The following is a 20,989-nucleotide window of genomic DNA, read 5'->3' on the forward strand; positions in this document are numbered from 1 at the left end:
AATTTAATTTTGGTGCAAAAAACGTTGAAATCCCTGCACTGATTTTCCACAGCTCATATTTTCTACAAGCTTCTTGAAGACCTCTTGTTCTTCTTTGTGGCTAAGCATCTTTCTGAGCCTGCTTCCTACCATAGAACTACCACAGTCCCTTTGAAATCAGGCTAACAATATTTTTGCCACCGTGGGTCTTACAAAAACTAAGTTTTGTATGTATTTGATTCCAGACAACCTCATATGTCAAAACCACTCTCAAAATTCTTTTTTTTTTTGTATATGATCAGATAGATAGATAATCCATACATACAAATTTATGTGATGATACTTCAGAATGTTCATGGAAAATGGATTTAAAGGAGTTTGTTTTGGTGCAAAAAAATTGAAATCTATGCATAGTTTATTCATAATACACATTTTTCATGAACTTCCTGAAGACCCCTCATAGGCATGGATCTCAGGTTTTTTGCACTAAAATAAACATACCTTTTAATTCCATTTTACTATGACTATTTTTTTAACTTTTATTTAGTAAATATAAATTTCCAAAGTACAGTTTATGGATTACAATGGCTTTTTCCCCCCCATAACTTCCCTCCCACATGCACCCCCCCATCTCCCGCTCCCTCTCCCATTCCATTCACATGAAGATTCATTTTCAATTATCTTTATACACAGAAGATCAATTTAGTATATATTAAGTAAAGATTTCATCAGTTTGCACTCACACAGAACATAAAGTGTAAAATACTGTTTGAGTACTAGTTATAGCATTAATTCACATCGGACAACACATTAAGGACAGAGATCCTACATGAGGAGTAAGTACACAGTGACTCCTGTTGTTGACTTAACAATTTGACACTCTTATTTATGGCGTCAGTAATCTCCCTAGGCTCTAGTCATGAGTTGCCAAGGCTATGGAAGCCTTTTGAGTTCGCCAACTTCGATCTTATTTAGACAAGGTCATAGTCAAAGTGGAAGTTCTCTCCTCCCTTCAGAGAAAGGTACCTCCTTCTTTGATGGCCTGTTCTTTCTACTGCGATCTCACTCACAGAGATCTTTCATTTAGGTTTGGTTTTTTTTGTTTTTTGTTTTTTTTTTCCAGAGTGTCTTGACTTTCCATGCCTAAAATACTCTCACAGGCTCTTCAGCCAGTTCCGAATGCCTTAAGGGCTGATTCTGAGGCCAGAGTGCTATTTAGGACATCTGCCATTCTAGGAGTCTGCTGTGTATCCCTCTTCCCATGTTGGATTGTTCTCTCCCTTTTTGATTCTATCAGTTAGTATTAACAGACACTAGTCTTGTTTGTGTGATCCCTTTGACTCTTAGACCTATCAGTATGATCAATTGTGAACTGAAATTGATCACTTGGACTAGTGAGATGGCATTGGTACATGCCACCTTGATGGGATTGTATTGGAATCCCCTGGCACATTTCTAACTCCACCATCTGGGGAAAGTCAGCTTGAGCATGTCCCAAATTGTACATCTCCTCCCTCTCTTATTCCCACTCTTATATTTAACAGGGATCACTTTTCAGTTAAATTTAAACACCTAAGAATAATTGTGTGCTAATTACAGAGTTCAACCAATAGTATTAACTAGAACAAAAAAAAATACTAAAAGGGATAAAGTATTAAATTGTACATCAACAGTCAGGACAAGACTATTTTGAGCTGTCTTCATACATACTTTGATGAGACCACATTTCTAAGAGCCCCAGGTTTTAACAAAGGAGGTGTGTCAATTTTCTGTTATTGAGTACTCCAGACTTAGGCAGCTTGAGCCACGTTTAGCAGCACGTAGTGTCTGTGAGTCATGAATCCAGGAGTGGCTTAGCTGCGTATTTCTGGCTGAGGCTCTCATAAGGCTGTCATGAAAGTGCTGGCCAGGCCAGGGTCTCATCTGAAGGCTTGGCTGAGGGCGGATATCCTTGCAGAACTCTCACTAGGTTGTTTACAGAATTCACTTCCTCAAAGGCTTCCAGTTCCTTTCTGGCCCTAGACCAAAGATCTTCAGTTTCTTGCAATGTGGGCTTCTCCTAAATTAGCCTATGACATAGCGCCTGGTTGCCATCAGCATGAATAAGTGAGAGCTAAAAAGGCTGCATGGGATGGGAGCCGCAGGCTCTTTGTTACTTAACCTTAGGGGCAGAGTTCCATCCCCTTTGCCATATTCCATTCATTCAAAGTGAATCAGTAGGTTCAGCCCGTAGTCAAGAGGATTAACAAGGGCACGAATACAAGGAGAAGAGAGAGCATTCTAGGCCACCCTAGAGATGCAGAAGTCATAAACACAGATGTAAAAGTCATAACCTTGATTTGACCCCTGTCTTACAGGTATTAGAAGTTTGACCTGTTTTTCCCCTCAGTTCTTTCATTCAATTCTTTTTGAAGTTCATTTCTTCTAGTATCTTCCAAATGGAACCTGCAATAACCAGTTCATACTTGATAAACATTCTACCTCAAAATCTTTTCTGTTCAGTGACTCTAAGGTGTTGGATGTTTCCTGTCTTTAAAACGATACTAGAGACAGTTTTACTAAGTGTACCACCTTTACATAAATTCATGTCACCATTTTCCACTTATTTTTAATTGACAAGTAAAAGTCATATATAATATACAATTTTTATAATGCATATGCATTGTGGAATGTCAATATTGTGCTAATTAGTATATGCATTACTTCACATACTTAAAATTTTTAGTGGGAAGAACACTTACAATCTGTTCAGCAATTTTCAAGAACATCATTCATTTTTAGTAACTGTAGTCACTATGTTGTACAATAGATCTATTGAGTTTATGCCTCCTATCGTATTGAAATTTCATATGGTTTGACCAAGAGCTCTCCAACCACACCCCACCTCTCAGGCCCTGAAACCACCGTTGCACCACTCTATTCTCTGCTTTGTAAGTTTGACTTTTTTTTTCCTAGTCTGCATATAAGTGAGATCATGTAGTATTTGTATTTCTGTGCCTGGCTTCTTTCACTTAATACAATGTCTTCTGACTTCATTTGTCACAAAGGAAAAAATTTCCTTCTTTTTTAAGACTGAATAACATTCCATAGCTCATGTTTTCTTTATCCACTGGTCTGTGGATGGACATTTAAGTTGATTTTATATCTTGGCAGCTGTGAATGATGCTGCAATGAACAGGGAAGCCCAGATATCTCTTTGACATGCTGATTTCATTTCCTTTGATTATATACCCAGTAGTGGGATTACTAGAGCGTATGATAATTTTGTGTTTAATATTTTCATGAGTCTCTGTACTGTTTTACATTATAACTTACTAATTTACATTCCCACCATCAGCAGAAGGGTTCTCTTTCCCTACCTCCTCTTCAACACTTCTCTTTCATCTTTTTGATAAGTCTTTCTAACAGGTATGAGCTGATATATACTTGTGGCTTTAATTTGCATTTTTTGATGATTAGTGATGTTGAATATTTTTCAAAGATTTGTGGTCTGTTTTTATGTATTCTACTGAAAAAAATCTATTCACATCCTATGTTAATTTTTTTCATTTATTGAAAGGCAGAGACAGAGAGAGATCTTCTGTCTGTAGTTCACTCTCCAAATACCCACATCAGCCAAGGCTGAGCTAGGCCACAGCTAGAGACTGGAACACAGTCTGGGTCTCCCATATGGGTGGCAGTGACCCAAGTATTTGACCTGTCACCTGCAGCATCCCAGGGCATGCATTAGCAGGAAGTGGTTTAGAAGCAGAGGTGCAGCTTAACCCCAGGCTCTCTCATATAGGATGCAGGTTTCCCAAGCAGAATCTAACTAAGCATTGTGCCACACACCTACCTCTGTTTCATTACTAGTGAGTTCCTGATGCATTTTGGATATTAAACCCTTCTGGTTTGAAAAAATTCCACCCTTTCCATAGGTTCTCTCTTCTCTTTGTTGATTATTTCCTTGGCTGTGGCAGAAGTTTTTTATTTGATATAATTCCATTTCTCTGTTCTGGCTTTTGCTGCCTATGCTTTTGGGTTCATAAAAAAAAATTAAAAAACACATCGCCCAGAACAAGTCATGGAGTTTTTCCCCCACATTTGCTTCTAGTGGTTTTGTAGTTCCAGGTTTTATGATTCATCAATTTTAAGTTGATTTTTATATATGGTATAAGGTTTTTGTTTTGTTTTGTTTTTGGACAGGCAGAGTGGACAGTGAGAGAGAGAGACAGAGAGAAAGGTCTTCCTTTGCCATTGGTTCACCCTCCAATGGCCGCCGCGGCCGGCACACCGCACTGATCCGATGGCAGGAGCCAGGTGCTTCTCCTGGTCTCCCATGGGGTGCAGGGCCCAAGCACTTGGGCCATCCTCCACTGCCTTCCTCGGCCACAGCAGAGAGCTGACCTGGAAGAGGGGCAACCGGGACAGAATCCGGTGCCCCGACCGGGACTAGAACCTGGTGTGCCGGCGCCGCAAGGCGGAGGATTAGCCTAGTGAGCCGCAGCACCGGCCTGGTATAAGGTTTTATACTTTATGCTTTTGCCTCTGGATTTCTAGATGTCAGAGTACAGCCTATTGAAGAGACTGTCCACACATCACGTGTTCCTAGTGCTGCTGAGCCACAGTGCCCACCCAGCACCTTTGTTGACCACGAATGTGTGGATTTGTTTCTGGGTACTCTGTCCTATTCCATTGATCCCCATGTCTGGTTTTATGCTAGCACCATACCGTTTTAATTACTATAGCTTTGTCTATAATTTGAAGTAAAGTAGTGTGATGCTTCCAGTTTTGTTCATTTTGCTTGATTGTTTGATCTATTCAGGCAGTTCCATGAGAATTTGAGGACTGTTCTTCTGTTTCTGTAAAAAATGCAATTGGGATTTTGATAGCGATTACATTGAATATGTATATTGTGTTGGGTAGCGTGGACATTTTAACATTAATTCTTCTGATCCATGAACAAAATATCTTGTGCCATTTATTATTTTTTCTTCCATTTTTTTTCAATAATGTTTTATGGCTTTCAGTGTACATGTCTTTCACTTCCTTAGCTAAATATATGCCTAAGTGTTCGGGAGTGGAGGTTTGGTTTTTCCGTTTTTTGTTTTTTTGTTTTTTGTTTTTGTTTTTGTTTTTGTTTTTGTTTTTTGTAGCTATTATCAATGGGATTTTTTTCTTGATTCCTTTTTCAGATAGTCCATTGTTAGTGTATAGAAATACTGCTGATTTTTGTATGCTGATTTTGTGTTCTGCAGCTTTAATGAATTCATTCATAATTCCAACCATTTTATATAGAGTCTGTAGGGTTCTATATACCAGGCGGATTAAAAATTCTACAGAAGGTACTGGTGTTGTGGTGTAGCAGGTTAAGCCATCACCTGTGACACCGGCATCCCACATGGCACCAGTTCAAGTCCTGGCTGCTCTGCTTCCAGTCCCATTCCTTGCTAATGTGCCTGGGAAAGCAGCTTAGGATGGCCCACATACTTGGGCCACTGCACCCACGTGGGAGGCCTAGATAGAGTTTCAAGATCCTGGCTTCCGCCTGGTCCAGCCCTGGTTATTGCAGCCATTGGGGAGTGACCCTGCAGATGGAAGATTTTTCTCTCTCTGTCTCTCCTTCTCTGTCTGTAACTCTGCCTTTCAAATAAATAAATCTTTTTAAAAATGCTATGGAAAGTGCATTATCATTTTAAAATTTTAATCTGGTTATTTTTATTTATTTGAAAGGGAGGCAAAGCAAGCGAGCTAGATTCAGAGATCTTCCATCTGCTGGTTCACTCTTCAGATGCCTGTAACAGCCTGGGTTAGGCCATGCCAAAGGCAGGAGCCAAGAACTCAAGCATGATCTCCCATGTGGTGGCAGAAACACAGTTGCTAAGCCATCCCTGCTGCCCTGCAGGGCACATTGGCAGGGAGCTAGAATCAGGAGTGGAGCTGGGACTTGAATTCAGGCACTCGGATATGGGATGAGGGCATCCCAAGTGACATCTTAAGTGCTGTATCCTATGTTCTCCCTGCATTATCTTTTAGCTCCATTTTTACACAAACTCTCTGAACTACCCTCTTATAAAATCATGTTGTCTGCAAACTGGGGCAGTTTAACTTCATCGTTTCCAGTTTAGATATCTTTTAATTCCTTTTCATGCCTAATTGCCCTTGCGAGAACTTCCAGTACTGTGTTCATCAGAAATGGAAGAATGGGCATCCTCGCCTTTTTCCTTAGAGGGAAGGCTTTCAGTTTTTTACCTTTAACTATGCTGATGGCTGTGAGACTTTCATTTATGGCATTTATTATGTTCAGTTAGTTTCTTCTCCTATTTGTGGAGAATTTTTATTATGAAAGGATGTTGAATTTTGTCACCTGCTGTTTATGTATCTATTGAGATGGTCATGTGATTGTTGCCCTTCATCCTGTTAATGTGGAGTATCACATTTATAGATTTACGTATATTGAGCCATCCTTGCCTTATTGGGATAAATGCCACTTGATCATAGTAAATGATTATTATTTAATGTGCTGTCGAATTCTGGTTTGCTAGTATTTTGTTGTATTTCTCCATGTATATTGAACAGGGATATTGGCCTGCAGTTTTTCCTTCTTACGCTGTCCTTGCCGGGATTTGGTATGAGTGTATTTCTGGTCTCATGAAATGATTTGGGAAGTATTCTCCCTTTTTTAGTTTTTTGGAAGAATTTGAGAAGAATGATACTAATTCTTTTAATGTTTAGTAGAATTTAGCATTGAAGTCCTTAGGTCCTGGTTTTTGTTTCGATCTTACTTTTTATTGGTCTGTTTTGATTTTCTCTTTCTTCAAAATTCAATCTTGGTAGGAGGTTTGTATCTAGAACTTTGCACACTTATCCTATATTATCCAGTTTGTTGGCATATAATTATTCTTAGTAGTCCGTATGATCTTTGTGTTTACTTGGTATCCGTTATAATGTCTCCTCTTTTATTTATGGTTATATCTATTTAATCATCTTTTTTTTTCCTTAGACTAGGAAAGGTTTGTAGATTTTGTTAATCTTTTCAAAACACCATCTCCTCATTTCATTGATCTTTTCTATTGTTTTTCTAGTCTCTAGTTCACTTATTTCTGCTCTGCTATTTATTATTTATTATTTTCTTCCTTCTGCTATCTTTTGGTTCATTTGTTGTTTTCTTAATTCCTTGAGGTGTAACATTCGGTGGTACATTCAAATCTCCCTTTTGATGTAGGTGTCTATTGCTATAAGCATCCCTCTTCGGACTGCTTCATTCCATATAAGTTTTGTTATGTTGTATTTCCATTTTTGTTTGGAATATTTTAAGTATTTTTAAATTTCCTTATTGACTCATTATTTGTTCGGGAGCTTGTTTGATTTCCATATATTTATGAATGTGTTACTGTTTATTCTATATTATCCAGTCACAAAGCCAATGACTGTCACATAGTATGTTTTTATTAGGACAGTGTCCTGCTTCTAGGTATCAATTTTTGTGATGTAAATATTGTACTACATAAAAATGTTCTTAGTATCTCAGTGACTGACAACAGCAAACTTTTATTTTATTGTTACCGTTCCTAGATCTGCAGGCCAGCTGGCCATAGCTCCAGATTGTGAATTGGGTTTAGATCTATTCCACCTTTCTTCCTTGCCCCAGACCAGTCGCTGGCTAAGGCATGTTCTGCTCATGGATGATGACAGGAGTTCAACTAGGAAGGCCACACCATGCAAATATGGTTAGAGCCTCTGTTCAATGTTCCACTGGCCAGATGAAGTCATATTTCCAATCTAACACGAATGGAGTGGGACAGCATAATTCTGCACTAGTTGGGGAGTAGAGTTTAGAAGAAATTCAGGGATATATTTTCTAAAGTTAGTAGAACTAAAAGTGCAAAGGCCCTGAGGAAGGAAAATGTTTCTCATTTTCTAGGATGACCAAGGCGTGTAAGCCTGAACAAAGAGATTGGTGATAGAGTTGAAACCCCATAGGTATCTGTCAGGAGTGGAGAGAACAGATCATGTAAAGTCCTGTAGGCTCAGACCTCCATTTTTGCTCTGAGTTTGGAGAATTCTGAGCAGGGGAGTGAGATGATCTGCTTTATGTATTAGCAGGATCACTTTGGCTTTTGAGTTGAGAGTAGAATGACAGAATACAAGAGAGACCAGTTAGAGGCTCTTAGAATAATCCAGGCAAGATAAAGTGGTGGCTGAACAAAGGTGATACTAGTAGAGGGACTAAGAAATAGGTTTTGTACGTATTTTAAAGTTAGAGATAACAGAGTTTGCTGATGATGTGTGTGCAGTGTTGAGAAACTGAAGGAAGAGAACTTTGGTTCTGAACAACTAGTTATGAGCAGTTCTGCTTACTGATGTGGGAACCATGGCATAATAGTCCATGTCCAGAGCCAGTCCGCCTCTCGTTTCCACCCTTTAGAGCATCTTAGGTTTGCTTTTTATGCATTATCTAGAGGTTTTAGCCGTGCTTAGAGGAATAGGGAGGTACTTCCCCAGCTTCTTCAGACTGTGAATCTCAAGAAAGTTTTGTCTGCATGCATATTGTCTTGTATTTATGGATTGAACACTGATGTTAAGTGATTCTTTTCCTAGGTAAAAAATAAGAAAAAGTATCTGAAAGCAAAGAAGGAGAGGAATTCTATTCAAGCAAGCCACCACAATGCCAAAGAAGAGGTAAATCTTAGTTAATCTGGTAATGGTTTCTGAAAAAAATTAATGCAAGAGAATGGCAAATTATTTTCTCTTAAACTTCTTATACCCTAATTAAAATATTGTTCGTACTGTTTACTATTATTAAAAATACAGGGGCCGGCACTGTGGCCTGGAAAGTTAAGCCTCTGCCTGCAGCTTTGACATCCTATGTGGGCACCAGTTCAAGTCCCAGCTGCTCCACTTCCAATCCAGCTCTCTGCTAATGCACCTGGGAAGACAGCAGAGGATGGCCCAAGTCCTTGGGCCCCTGCACCCATGTGGGAGACCTGGATGAAGCTCCTGGCTCCTGGTTCCTGGCTTTAGCCTGGCCCAGCCCTGGCTGTTGCAGCCATTTGGGAAATGAACCATTGAATGAAAGATAGAGATTCTCTCTCCCTCTTTCCCTCTCTCCCTCTCTCCCTCTCCCTCTGGCTCCCTCTCTCTCTCTCTTTCTTTCCCCTTCCTCCTTCTCTCTCTCTATTTCTTCCTTTCAAATAAATAAATAAATCTTTAAAAACAAGAAATCCATGACAGATGAGAAGTAGCTCTTTGTGAGGTGCCATATTTTATTAAATTTTAAATTTACCTTACTCAGAATATTTGAGGAAGTTATAAAGTTGCATTCAGGGTAGCAAAAAAGAAAGAAATTAAAACGAAGAAAAACAAAATGAGAATATAACAGCATAAAAACAAATGGTTGGCCGGCGCCGTGGCTCAATAGGCTAATCCTCCGCCTTGCGGCGCCGGCACACCAGGTTCTAGTTCCGGTCGGGGCTCCGGATTCTGTCCCGGTTGCCCCTCTTCCAGTCCAGCTCTCTGCTGTGGCCAGGGAGTGCAGTGGAGGATGGCCCAAGTGCTTGGGCCCTGCACCTACATGGGAGACCAGGAGCAGCACCTGGCTCCTGCCTTCGGATCAGCGCAGTGCGCCGGCCACAGCGGCCACTGGAGGGTGAACCAAAGGCAAAGGAAGACCTTTCTCTCTGTCTCTTTCTCTCACTGTCCACTCTGCCTGTCAAAAAAAAAAAAAATGGTACTGTAGGATGGACTTGTACCAGACAGCATGAGGAGCTCTGCAAACCCGCTCACCAGCAAAACTGCTGAAGATTGTTGGAGAAAAATGACGGGCATTCAGCGCAGTGGTTAAGACACCACTTGGGACGCAGGCAGTACATACCACGTGCCTGGAATAAAGTCTCAGCTCTGATTCTGACTCTAGCTTCCTGCTAACATACACTTTGGAGGGCAGTGGGTGATAGCTCAAGTCCTGGGATCTTTGCTACCCACGGGGGAGACCTGGATTGATCTCCAGACTCCTGGCTTCAGGCTGGTCTGGCCCTGGCTATTGTAGGCCTTTGGGGGATTGAACCATTGTTGGAAAATCTCTCTGTGTCTCTCTCTGCCTTTCAAATATAAAAAATAATGTTTTTAATTATTTTAATTATTTAAGAAAAAATTTAAACTCCTGAAATGATCATAAGAGCGTACAGTAAAGCAAAAAATCTGTTCAAGAAAATCTATCAAGCTTCATTAAAAATAGCAAAAGCTTATGGCATTTCAATCCAGATGGGTGCTTTCCTTTCCACTTTGTGCTCAGTGAGGCAGAAATTCCATTCCAGACTAGGACAGACTAGGAAACACTGTGTATCCTCTACACAGCTGTCTTCCTGGGAGGACCGGACAGGGGTAACTCTCCCCCTGCTTCCAGCTCCTGTCCACACTAGGTTCCAGGTGAGTGCAGAGAAGGAGCGGCAGTCTTCCATGCAGGCCCGCCCGTGCAGTGCAGACTCTGCTGTGAGTACCACAGCACCTAGAATAATCAGGCCTGGTTGCCCTTGCTTCTCCTTATAGAATGGAGTCAAAGGCACATTGAAGAGATGCAAGGTCACTGCCTTCCCTACAGCTCAGAACTGGACAAGTACCCAGTGTACCCCAGGATCAGCAGTTAGAATATGAAAAGGAAAGGAAGATACATTCGTCGTGGTTAGAGCCATGAACAAGACACGAAACTCTCTCCTCATGCCAGCCCTGACAGCCACCCCTGCTCCCTAGCCCCACACATTCAACCCCTGGTGACCACTAGTCTGTTCTCCATGACAGAGTGTTACCTCTGTTATTTCAGGAATATTATAGGAATAGGATTCAAAACATATTTTTCTGGGAACGATTTTATTTAGTTTTTATTGTAAAACGCATTTATTTAGTTCTCCTACATTCACATAGTGGTTCTCTCATTTATCCAAGCTATATATAATGTAAAATATTATGTTTCATAAAAGATATATTTTCATCTTTCTGTATTGAATCTTTAAAGTTGTTATGAAATCTTAATCTGTATTTAATTTTGGTTGTTTTCAAATGGGAGATAATCTTCATGTACTTATGCTCTTCATTGCTCTGAACTTCTGTGTAAGCTTGCAGAAAATGTTTTTCATTTTTTGTATATGGTTTTATAATTCATTTATAGATTTTATATAATTTTATATATTTTACTCATTTCACACTCTTATATTCCTGTATCTTTATTCTTCTAACTTAAATAAAGGAGATTATAAACATACTTTTTTGTCTCTTTCTTAAAGTAAATAAATTCTGTGTGAAGTGGAAAATGCTCAAATTCCCTATAGTGCCAAAAACAGAATATCAAAATTTTCTTATATTCATTGATGCAAGAGAAAAGTGCTGTGAAAGATATTTAAAGTTCTAATTTATGATATATTTTCCCCATTCTAAATGTATAAAAAGAAAATGAGAAACTTTTTTGAAAAAACTCACTATATCATAAATCATATACAAAATATACCTCATTTTCATGTTTATAACATTGTATTTTCTTTCTGACTCTGTGTTCCATTTCATTAGGTAAACGATGGAGAACATTTATTGAAAACACAGAAAGAATCAAATTCTGATGTGAAAGGTAACATTCTACTTCTTTCTCAGACTAATTCTCTTACTCAAAGCCCCACAGTTTTAAGATTGCCACTGTGCTTAGAGCCAAGGATATTAAGAAGAATATGGTACCAGTTCTTCCCTGTAGGAGCTCATCTTTTAATCCAGAAAGAAAAGCAGGTGCAAGCCAAAAAGAGAAGTTAAATTGTAGACTGTTCTTTTGCTTCTACTGCAACATGCTGAGCCTACCATGAACCTTTAACTGACTCTCCAGCATTTCTGATTTTTTTCTTTTTTTTTTCTTTTAATTTATTTATTTGCAAGGTAGATCTATAGAGACAGGGAGAGACAGAGAGAAAGGTCTTCCACCCGCTGGTTCATGCCCCAGGTAGCTGCAAGGGCTGGAGCTGAGCCAATCTGAAGCCAGGAGCCAGGAGCTTCTTCCGGGTCTCCCATATGGGTGCATGGGCCCAAGGACTTGGGCCATCTTCTACTGCTTTCCCAGGCCATAGCAGAGAGCTGGATCTGAAGAGGAGCAACCAGTTCTCAAAATGCCTCCACAGGCAGAAGCTTAGCCCATTATGCCACAGTGCCTGCCCCTAATTTTTTTTTCTTAGCTTCTATCACTTTATGTTCAATTGAGGTCCTTTGGGAAAAAAAAGCATTGTTGTAAGCAATATTTTAACTATTTAAAAATATTTAATGTTATATGTTTATTGATTTATTATACATTTATACCATACTTGCTTTCCAAAGGGATGTGAGGTAGCCTAACTTTAAAACTACATATGTGTATATCCATTTAGCCTATGATTTAAACAACTAATTAAAAATAGAAATGAAGGCCTGGCGTTGTGGCATAGCAGACAAAGCTGCTGCCTGGGATGCCGCCATCCCATATCGGCTCTGGTTTGAGTCCCAGCCACTCCACTTCATCCAGCTCCCTGCTAATGCACCTGGGAAAGCAGTGGAAGATGGCCCAAGTACTCAGGCCCTTGCACCCTACACGGGAGACCTGGAAGAAGCCGCTGGCTCCTACCTCCTGGCTTTTGTCTGGTCCAACCCTGCTGTTGCAGCCATTTGAGGAGTGAACCAGCAGATGGAAGCTTGCTCTCAGATCTGTCTGTCTCTGTGGAGCAGCCGGAACTCAAACCAGCGCCCATAAGGGATGCTGGCACTGCAGGCGGTGGCCACAGCACCAGCCCCCATACACATTTTATATGTAACTTTTATATATGCTTTTGCTAAAATTTAATGTGAAAAGTTAGAAATAAAAATAAGCAAAACAAAGTAAAGATCACGTTTTAGAATATTTACTTTAGAACTTTTTCTATAGCTATATAAATATACTCTGTTGAATCACATAATCATGTCATTTTATAACTTTATTTAAAATAATAATGTGTTATAAACCTCTTCATGTTGAATGAATGGCAGCAAAGGACTGCATTCTACTCATGAACCTTAATTTATTTAGCTTCCTCTGTTGATAAACTTTTATTTCATTTCTATTTTCCAAAGAAAATGACAGTAAAATACTTATAGCTTTCTATTTGTGTATATTCTTGATTATATCTTTTTAGTAAATTCCTAGAACGGGAATTGCTGGCCCAGAGGTATGAACAGGACTTCACAAGATCTGAAGACTATTTATATTCATTTCATTATGAGTTAATTGCTAGGATTCTTCATTTTGAAAAAAATGATGTAAAATATGAAGTGTAAATGAGTCATTGAACTGTTTTCTGCCACTATGTTCCTGTATCATTTTCTCTAGATACAAAGCCAGATGCACCAGATAACTATATGGTTGGTTATTTAAGAAGACCATTACCGAATCAAGGTTTAGGTGAGTAACCCAGGAACATAGCAATGAGAGGTCACCAGTCATCTGAATTTGAGAAACGCAGTCATTTGAACTGGGTCAAGATCTACACATAAGAAACTAAGAGGATATCGTAAAGTCAGATAGCCAAGGAACAATTCACATTCCCAAATTCTGAAACCCAAACTTTTCTTTTTCTCTCTAGCTGTATATGAACATATTGGAAAATAGTAGAAATGCATTGTATGTCAACTTATTATAATTTTACCCAGTGGGAAAAAATGTTAATTTCATTGACTAATTTTTCATTTGCATCTCACTGAACTTTTGAGTAGAGATAAAGGTCAAAGAGTACTCTAGTCTTACTTTCTAGTCATTATAGGATCCAAGGTCATCCAACCTTCTACTACACTTGGTGACAAGTAGTTCACTAAATTGCAATACTCTTCATTCCATTGCTAGAGGCCTACAGTACTGAAAAAGTTATTTTTTTGAGTTAAAAACATGCAATCTTGTAAATTTCACCAACTTCCCTTAATCTGTCCTCTCTAATTACACAAGACAGGGAAGGGAACTTAAATAAATCTGACTCATTTTCCCCTAATTCACCTTGAAATAATGAGAATAATTTTAGTATTTCCTCTACTTCATAGTTCTTAAATTTTTTTTAAAGATTTTACTTATTTATTTGACAGGTAGAGTTACAAACAGTGAGAGAAAGAGAGAAAGGTCTTCCTTCTGTTAGTTCACTCTCCAGATGGCCACAACAGCCGGAACTGGGCTGATCTGAAGCCAGGAGCCAAGAGCTTCTTCTTCCAGGTCTCCCACGCGGGTGCAGGGGCCCAAGCACTTGGGCCGTCCTCCACTGCTTTCCAAGGCCATAGCAGAGAGCTGGACTGGAAGAGGAGCAATCGGAACTAGAACCGGCGCCCATATGGGATGCTGGTGCAGCAGGCGGAGGATTAACCTAGTGCGCCACGGCACCGGCCCCAGATCTTACATATTTTTTAAAGAATTTATTTATTTATTTGAAAGAGATACAGAGAGCAGAGGCAGAGAGAGAGAGAGAGAGAGAGAGAGAGAGAGGTCTTCCATCCACTGGTTTACTCCCCAAATGGCTTCAACAATGGCATGAGCTGGGCCAATCCAGAGCCAGGAGCCAGGAGCTTCCTCTGGGTCTTTCACGTGGGTGCAAGGGTCCAAGGACTTGGGCCATCTTCCACTCTTTTCCCAGGCCATAGTAGAGAGCTGGATCAGAAGAGGAGCAGCTGGGGTTGAACCAGTGCCCATATGGGATGCCGGCACCACAGGCAGAGGCTTAGCCCACTGTGGCACATCACCAGCCCCCATCTTAAGTATTTTTTTAAAAAGGCTGTCACATGGGACCATCATTGTGGTGCAGTGGGTTAAACCTGCAATACTGGCATCCCATATGGGTGCCAGTTCAAATCCTGGCTGTTCCACTTTCAATCCAGCTCCCTGCTACTGCACTTAGGAAGGTACCTGGGCCCCTGCCACCCCACATGGGAGACCCAGATGGAGTTCCAGGCTTCAGCCTGGCCCGGTCTCAGCTATTGTGGCCATTTGGGGAGTGATTCAGATGGAAGATCTCTGTGTCTCCCTCTCTCACTGTAACTCTGCATTTCAAATTAAGGCTAATCCTATGCCTGCGGTGCCAGCACACTGGGTTCTAGTCCCGGTCGGGGCACCGGATTCTGTCCCGGTTGCCCCTCTTCCAGGCCAGCTCTCTGCTGTGGCCTGGGAGTGCAGTGGAGGATGGCCCAAGTGCTTGGGCCCTGCACCCCATGGGAGACCAGGAGAAGCACCTGGCTCCTGCCTTCGGATCAGCGCGGTGCGCCGGCTGCGGCGGCCATTGGAGGGTGAACCAACGGCAAAAAGGAAGACCTTTCTCTCTCTCTCTCTCTCTCTCACTGTCTACTCTGCCTGTCAATAATAATAATAATAATAATAATAATTAAAGAAAAAATAAGGGCATCACTTATTCCTTGAAAATTTCCTTCCATTTCTACAACCATCTGTATCATATCATTATTCAAGTCTATCATACTATGTATCTCTCTTCTATCACTATTCAAGCTTGAGTGAAACTGAAAACAGTATTACAGATACTGTCTAATCAGTACACAATAAATTTGCAGTCCAGTTTGCTTTCTATGTACTAGATTTTCATTAATAGAGCCCAAGATTGTATTTTGTTCTTTTGAAAATTGTCTTAAACTGTTAACATGTTTCTACATATTCATTGTTTTATTTTCGTTAGTTGCTATGGTTTCTCCTCCATTCTCTCTTTCTTCAGTTAATATTTTGGTTTCCGTGTGTTGGACCTTCAATTTATTCCATTTAATTTAATTTTATCAGCTTATTCTTTCTTTGTTGTTTCCAGTGGAAGCATTTTTAAAGACTTTGAGCCAGCTATCTTAAAGAATATCTGCTTTTTAAATGTTAGTGGTATAGGGTGAAAGTACCTCTTTTTTCCCACTGGAGGTGTTATAATTGAGTCTGCTGAAATACACTGACACTAGATCAATAGGAGAAGAAGCTTACAAATGTATTATGTGTATGAGGGTATCACAGGAAAGTAGTAACCCATGACCCAGTGGAGCTTAGAATCATGTATACCTTCTTTCATAGGGAAGAGAGGGTGTAGGCGATTCTAGAGGAAATGATGTGTAGGGGAGCTCTATGGACCTGAGGAACAGATAGTGGCCTAGGATAAATTTCATCTGGGCTCTGGGCACGTGACAGTGCTTGTCTTCCTGCAGTATGCACCTATGTTGAAAGCTGAGTTGACAGTAAATACACATGTTCATTTTTGTTTCATTGATCTGTATGTCAACACTCAGAAAGAGAGGTATACCTTATGGTGATATTCAGTGTGCTTTAGTCTCTGAAAGCAATGAGCATTTAGTTATGGAGACCACATCATGCATCTGAAGATGCAAAGGGCCTGGTTGACAAGCAACTAGTCTACCAAAAAAAGTCTGCATTGGATGGACATCTTGGAAGAGCTGGAAGATAGTCCCTGCAAATCCAAACATCAACTGCTGTTGACAAGGAAGTGCCAAGTGTTTCCTGCTCCGAGTATCAACTGCTGTTGACAAGGATGTACCAAGTGTTCCCTGCTCAAAACATTTTTGTTGACAGGATATTTGACTTGATGCCATAGCAGTGACCAGAACCAGGACTTGTATAACGTGGGCTTTATCAGAGATCTAAATGTCAAAAGGAATTTGACATTTGAGTGTATCCTGTTTTACATAAGAGAAAGACAACCTAAAGGCTGCAAGTAGTCAAGAGAAGTGTTATTGGGACAGGAAGAACAGCAAAAATATCCATCCTACTTTATCATAGGACAGAAAAAAACATTTCATTTTATATATATATATATACACACACACACAATAATGTAGCCTGTACAATTTAAATATCCATTACAGAAGCATATCATCAGAGGAGAGATAGAAGAATTAAACATATGTTTTATACACATCTGTTTAGTTTGTTCTACTTTTTTTGAAAATTTTTTTTAAGATTTATTTATTTATTTGAAAGAGTTATAGAGAAGAGGTGAGGGGAGAGAGAAGAGAGAGAGAGGAGGGAGAGGAGAGAGAGAGAGGAGAGTCTTCCATCCTCAGGTTCACTCTCCAAATGGCTGCAACAGCCAGAGCTGAGCTGATACGAAGCCAGGAGCCAGGAGCTTCTTCCGGGTCTCCCATGAGGGTGCAGGGCCCAAGGGCTTGGGCCATCATCTACTGCTTTCCCACGCCATAGCAGAGAGCTGGATAGGACATGGAGCACCCAGGACCCAATCCAGTGCCCAGGTGGGATGCTGGCTCATCACCAGTCCCAATTTGTTCTACTCTTAATTATTACTAATGGCCACTGTTAGCTGGTCCAATGGTTGTCTTGCTTTAACAGTAGCATATATGTAATAAGAAAGCAAATAATACAGAATATATAGCTTTAAATACCTATTTGTATATTTTGTGTTAAAATAATAATATTTGTTACATGTTACACTTTTTTTAAAAAACTCTGGTTTATCTGTGGCCTAGATTGTTGCTCTAAAGAAGATGGTCACCACAGGGTAAATGTAGATATCCATATATTCACTTCTGAATTGTTTGATAATTATTAGATATTTCTACTGTTTGCTGTTCTCTTGAAACCATTTAATTAAAAGGAGTCCAGGGAAATATACACTCCTATATTCATATTTCATGTGTCTGAATGACACAAAAATTAAGTAAAAATAGGCTCAATTAAGCTGCCACTATATATACAAATGAAGTCATTATCAAGAAAGTAAAAAATAAAGTTTCATTGAAACTGAAAACCTAATTTCCTATATTTTATTGCAAATTTTCTTTTTCAGTAAAAATACCTGGACAAGAATCTTCTTGGCTTCTAAAAAAATATTTAAGGTAGGAGAAGTTGATTTATTCAACCTGACAACTCCTTTTCCTCTGTCTTACAAGGTTTTAGTCTTCGTTTAAAGCAAAAGTGACTTTATAGTAACCATTGCTACCAGGTGTCTCCTTATTATCTACAAAGTGTCTGCAGCTTGGTCAGTGTACGCTCAAAGTGCCCACAAAGGGCAGGCATTTGCTGCAGCAGTTAAGAAGTCACCTGGGAGGCCGGCGCTGCGGCTCAATAGGCTAATCCTCCGCCTGCGGCGCCAGCACACCGGGTTCTAGTCCCGGTCGGGGCGCCGGATTCTGTCCCGGTTGCTCCTCTTCCAGGCCAGCTCTCTGCTGTGGCCCAGGAATGCAGTGGAGGATGGCCCAAGTGCTTGGGCCCTGCACCCGCATGGCAGACCAGGAGGAGGCTCCTGGCTCCTGGCTTCAGATCGGCGCAGTGCCGGCCCTAGTGGCCATTTGGGGAGTGAAGCAGCAGAGGGAAGACCTTTCTCTCTGTCTCTCTCTCTCTCACTGTCCACTCTACCTGTCAAAAAAAAAAAAAAAAAGTCACCTGGGACGCCTACATCCCATATCATAGTAGTGAACTCAAGTGCTGACTGTGCTTCCAGTTCCAGCTTCCTGCTGATGCACACCCAGGAGGCAGCAGTGACGCCTCAGACACTTGGGTTCCTGGACCCATGTGAGAGACCCAGAATGAGTTCCCGGTTCCTAGCTTTAGTCTGGCCCAGCCCCAGCTGTTTCCGGCATTTGGGGAGTGAACAAGCAGATAGGAGATTCTCCTCTCTCCCTCCCTCCCTCCCTCCCCTCCTCCCCTTTCTCTGTATTCATCCCATTCATCCCCTCTCTGTCTCTCTGTCTTTCAAATAAATAAAAGAAAATAAGCAAAAATAAAACAAGTGCCCATAAGATATATTTTATGGGTTCTGTGCTTTCAGTATCCGCAAAGGATGCCTTAAAATCTGTGGTTACAGTCATTTCTATGCAATTATCATCATATTGTCTGCATTTCTCTTCTTAAAAAGAAATAGCATATGATAATTATTTAGTGCTTTAGAATTAATGATGCTCAAAGATTTTACTGTCTGCAGTAGCAGTTAGAGCATTGGTCGCTTGGAGATAAAACTACTGTAGTATCTACAAATAGAAAAGGGAAGTCTTAGATAACAGAAAAACTTTGTCTAGTTTTCCTTTTCATTTTTTTTTAAAGATTTTATTTATTTATTTGAGAGGTAGAGTTACAGACAGTGAGAGGGAGAGACGAGAGAAAGGTCTTCTGTCTGCTGGTTCACTCCCCAAGTGGCTGCAACAGCCGGAGCTGCGCTGATCTGAAGCGTCTTCTACTGCTTTCCCAGGCCACAGCAGACAGCTGGATCTGAAGAGGAGCAGCCGGGACTAGAACGGCGCCCATGTGGGATGCCAGCGCTGCAGGCGGAGGATTAACCAGCCCCAGTAGGTTTTCTAAGCTAGTAATTACGTGTCTATTTTGTTCTTGTCAAGTTTCCTTGTCCTTGGGAATAATGACTTGAACAGCTGTCTGGAAAGTGCAGTAGGTAACACTAGGGGCTAAATAATTGAGAATTGATCAGATTTTCCCAACAGAGAAACCCGATGTCCTTCCTTCCTTCCTTGGCTTCTCTTCTGTGAACTTAGTTTCTGTTAAATGAAATGTATTCCAATGAAGGGTATTGACTGTCTTACTCCAGAAACCTAGAAAAATTGGTGTAAGACCAGTATGTGAGGCACTTTGGCCACATCCATACTTGGATCTAGAATTAATAATTTTAAGCTAAGATTTAATTTTTAAAAATATTTGTCATACCCACTGGAAAGAAATCAAATGATATAACAAGACAAGAGAAGGTAACAGAAAAAGTGCTGGGGTTAGAAGATGTAAAATCTAGACCTGCTGCTGTCTCATGAGCTGTGGCATCTTGAGGAAATAATGTAGCCTTCCTGATTCCTCTTAGCAAAGATGAGGATAGAACTGACCATCCTGGCCGGTGCCGCGGCTCACTAGGCTAATCCTTCACCTGCAGCACCGGCACCTGGGGTTCTAGTCCTGGTTGGGGTGCGGGTACTAGTCCCGGTTGCTCCTCTTCCAGTCCAGCTCTCTGCTGTGGCCCGGCAGTGCAGTGGAGGATGGCCCAAGTGCTTGGGCCCTGCACCCGCATGGGAGACCAGGAGAAGCACCTGGCTTCTGGCTTCAGATCGGTGCAGCACCGGCCGTAGTAGCCATTAGGGGAGTGAACCAACAGAAAAGGAAGACCTTTCTCTCTGTCTCTCTCTCACTATCTATAACTCTGTCTCTCTCTCACTAATTCTGCCTGTCAAAAAAAAAAAAAAAAAAAAAAAAAAAAAAGGACTGACTGTCCTGTCCACATTACAGGACTGGTGAGATCCCTGAGTAAGATAATGTATATAAATATGTTGTATACTTTTAGGTGTCACATACCAGTATAACACGACAGGGCGTCATCGTGCAGGGACGGTTCACTGTTGACATTGGAATCAGAGCACTCTCTTTCTTCCAGCTCTGAAAGTACCATCCAAAGTCTTAGGAAAGACCACCAAAGACAGTTTTCAGAACCTGATGAGAGGCCAATCCAGGGAACAGTTCAACCCGAGGGAGCTGATTGGTATGAAAACTGTTTCAGAGTGTCATCCCTGAAGTGTCCCGTGAGCAAGCAAACTTCCAGCTGGACTGAGAAGACAAAGATATCAATAGGTATGTTTTCTTTTTTTAATTGCTTGGGAATGCAATAAGTATATGTTTTTCATTATCTTATTATTAGCAAGCCCTATGAAATCTTTTTTTAGATTTATTTATTTATTTATGAATGGAAAAGCAGAGTGACGGAGGGAGGAGAGGGAGAGAGAGAGAGCTTCAATTTGCCGGTTCACTCCCCGAATGGCCGCAACAGCCAGGGCTGGGCCAAGCCAAAGCCAGAACCAGGAGCGCCATCCTGGCTGTGCATAGAGGTGGCAGGACTGCCTTCCAGCACATCAGCAGGAAGCTGGATGTGTAGTGAGCAGCAGGGACTCAGCCTCGTGCTCCGGCAGGGGAGCTGGCCTCGCAAGTGGCAGCTAGTCCTGCTGCCCCACAATGCCAGCTCTCCTGTGAACTACTTTTGTAAACAAGGGGAATTGATAGCCTTTTCAGTTCTGTCTCAAAAAT

General features: G+C 40.9%; 1 protein-coding gene across 20 annotated transcripts in view; it reads left to right on the forward strand.

Annotated features, from left to right (window-relative positions):
- The window catches only part of AGBL3 (AGBL carboxypeptidase 3), an 85,823-nt gene that overhangs the window by 44,860 nt on the left and 19,974 nt on the right, over positions 1-20,989 (forward strand). For 14 of the 20 annotated variants that reach the window (XR_016231085.1, XR_016231080.1, XR_016231081.1 and 11 more), the window contains 5 exons: positions 8,560-8,640; positions 11,518-11,575; positions 13,325-13,396; positions 17,769-17,817; positions 20,346-20,539. Coding sequence is in view for 13 of the 20 variants with exons in the window: in XM_008258135.5 (XP_008256357.4) it covers positions 8,560-8,640; positions 11,518-11,575; positions 13,325-13,396; positions 17,769-17,817; positions 20,346-20,539 (454 nt within the window). In the remaining 7 variants the exon portion in view is untranslated. Of the gene's footprint in view, positions 1-8,559; positions 8,641-8,772; positions 9,327-11,517; positions 11,576-13,324; positions 13,397-17,768; positions 17,818-19,166; positions 19,264-20,345; positions 20,540-20,989 lie in introns of those variants that run through there. The other 6 variants (XR_016231082.1, XR_016231083.1, XR_016231084.1 and 3 more) reach the window with 3 other exon arrangements.

The sequence above is a fragment of the Oryctolagus cuniculus genome, chromosome 3 (genome assembly GCF_051225735.1).
Source record: "Oryctolagus cuniculus isolate XC-2025 breed Fujian yellow rabbit chromosome 3, ASM5122573v1, whole genome shotgun sequence".
In the NCBI taxonomy this organism is placed as follows: Eukaryota; Metazoa; Chordata; class Mammalia; order Lagomorpha; family Leporidae; genus Oryctolagus; species Oryctolagus cuniculus.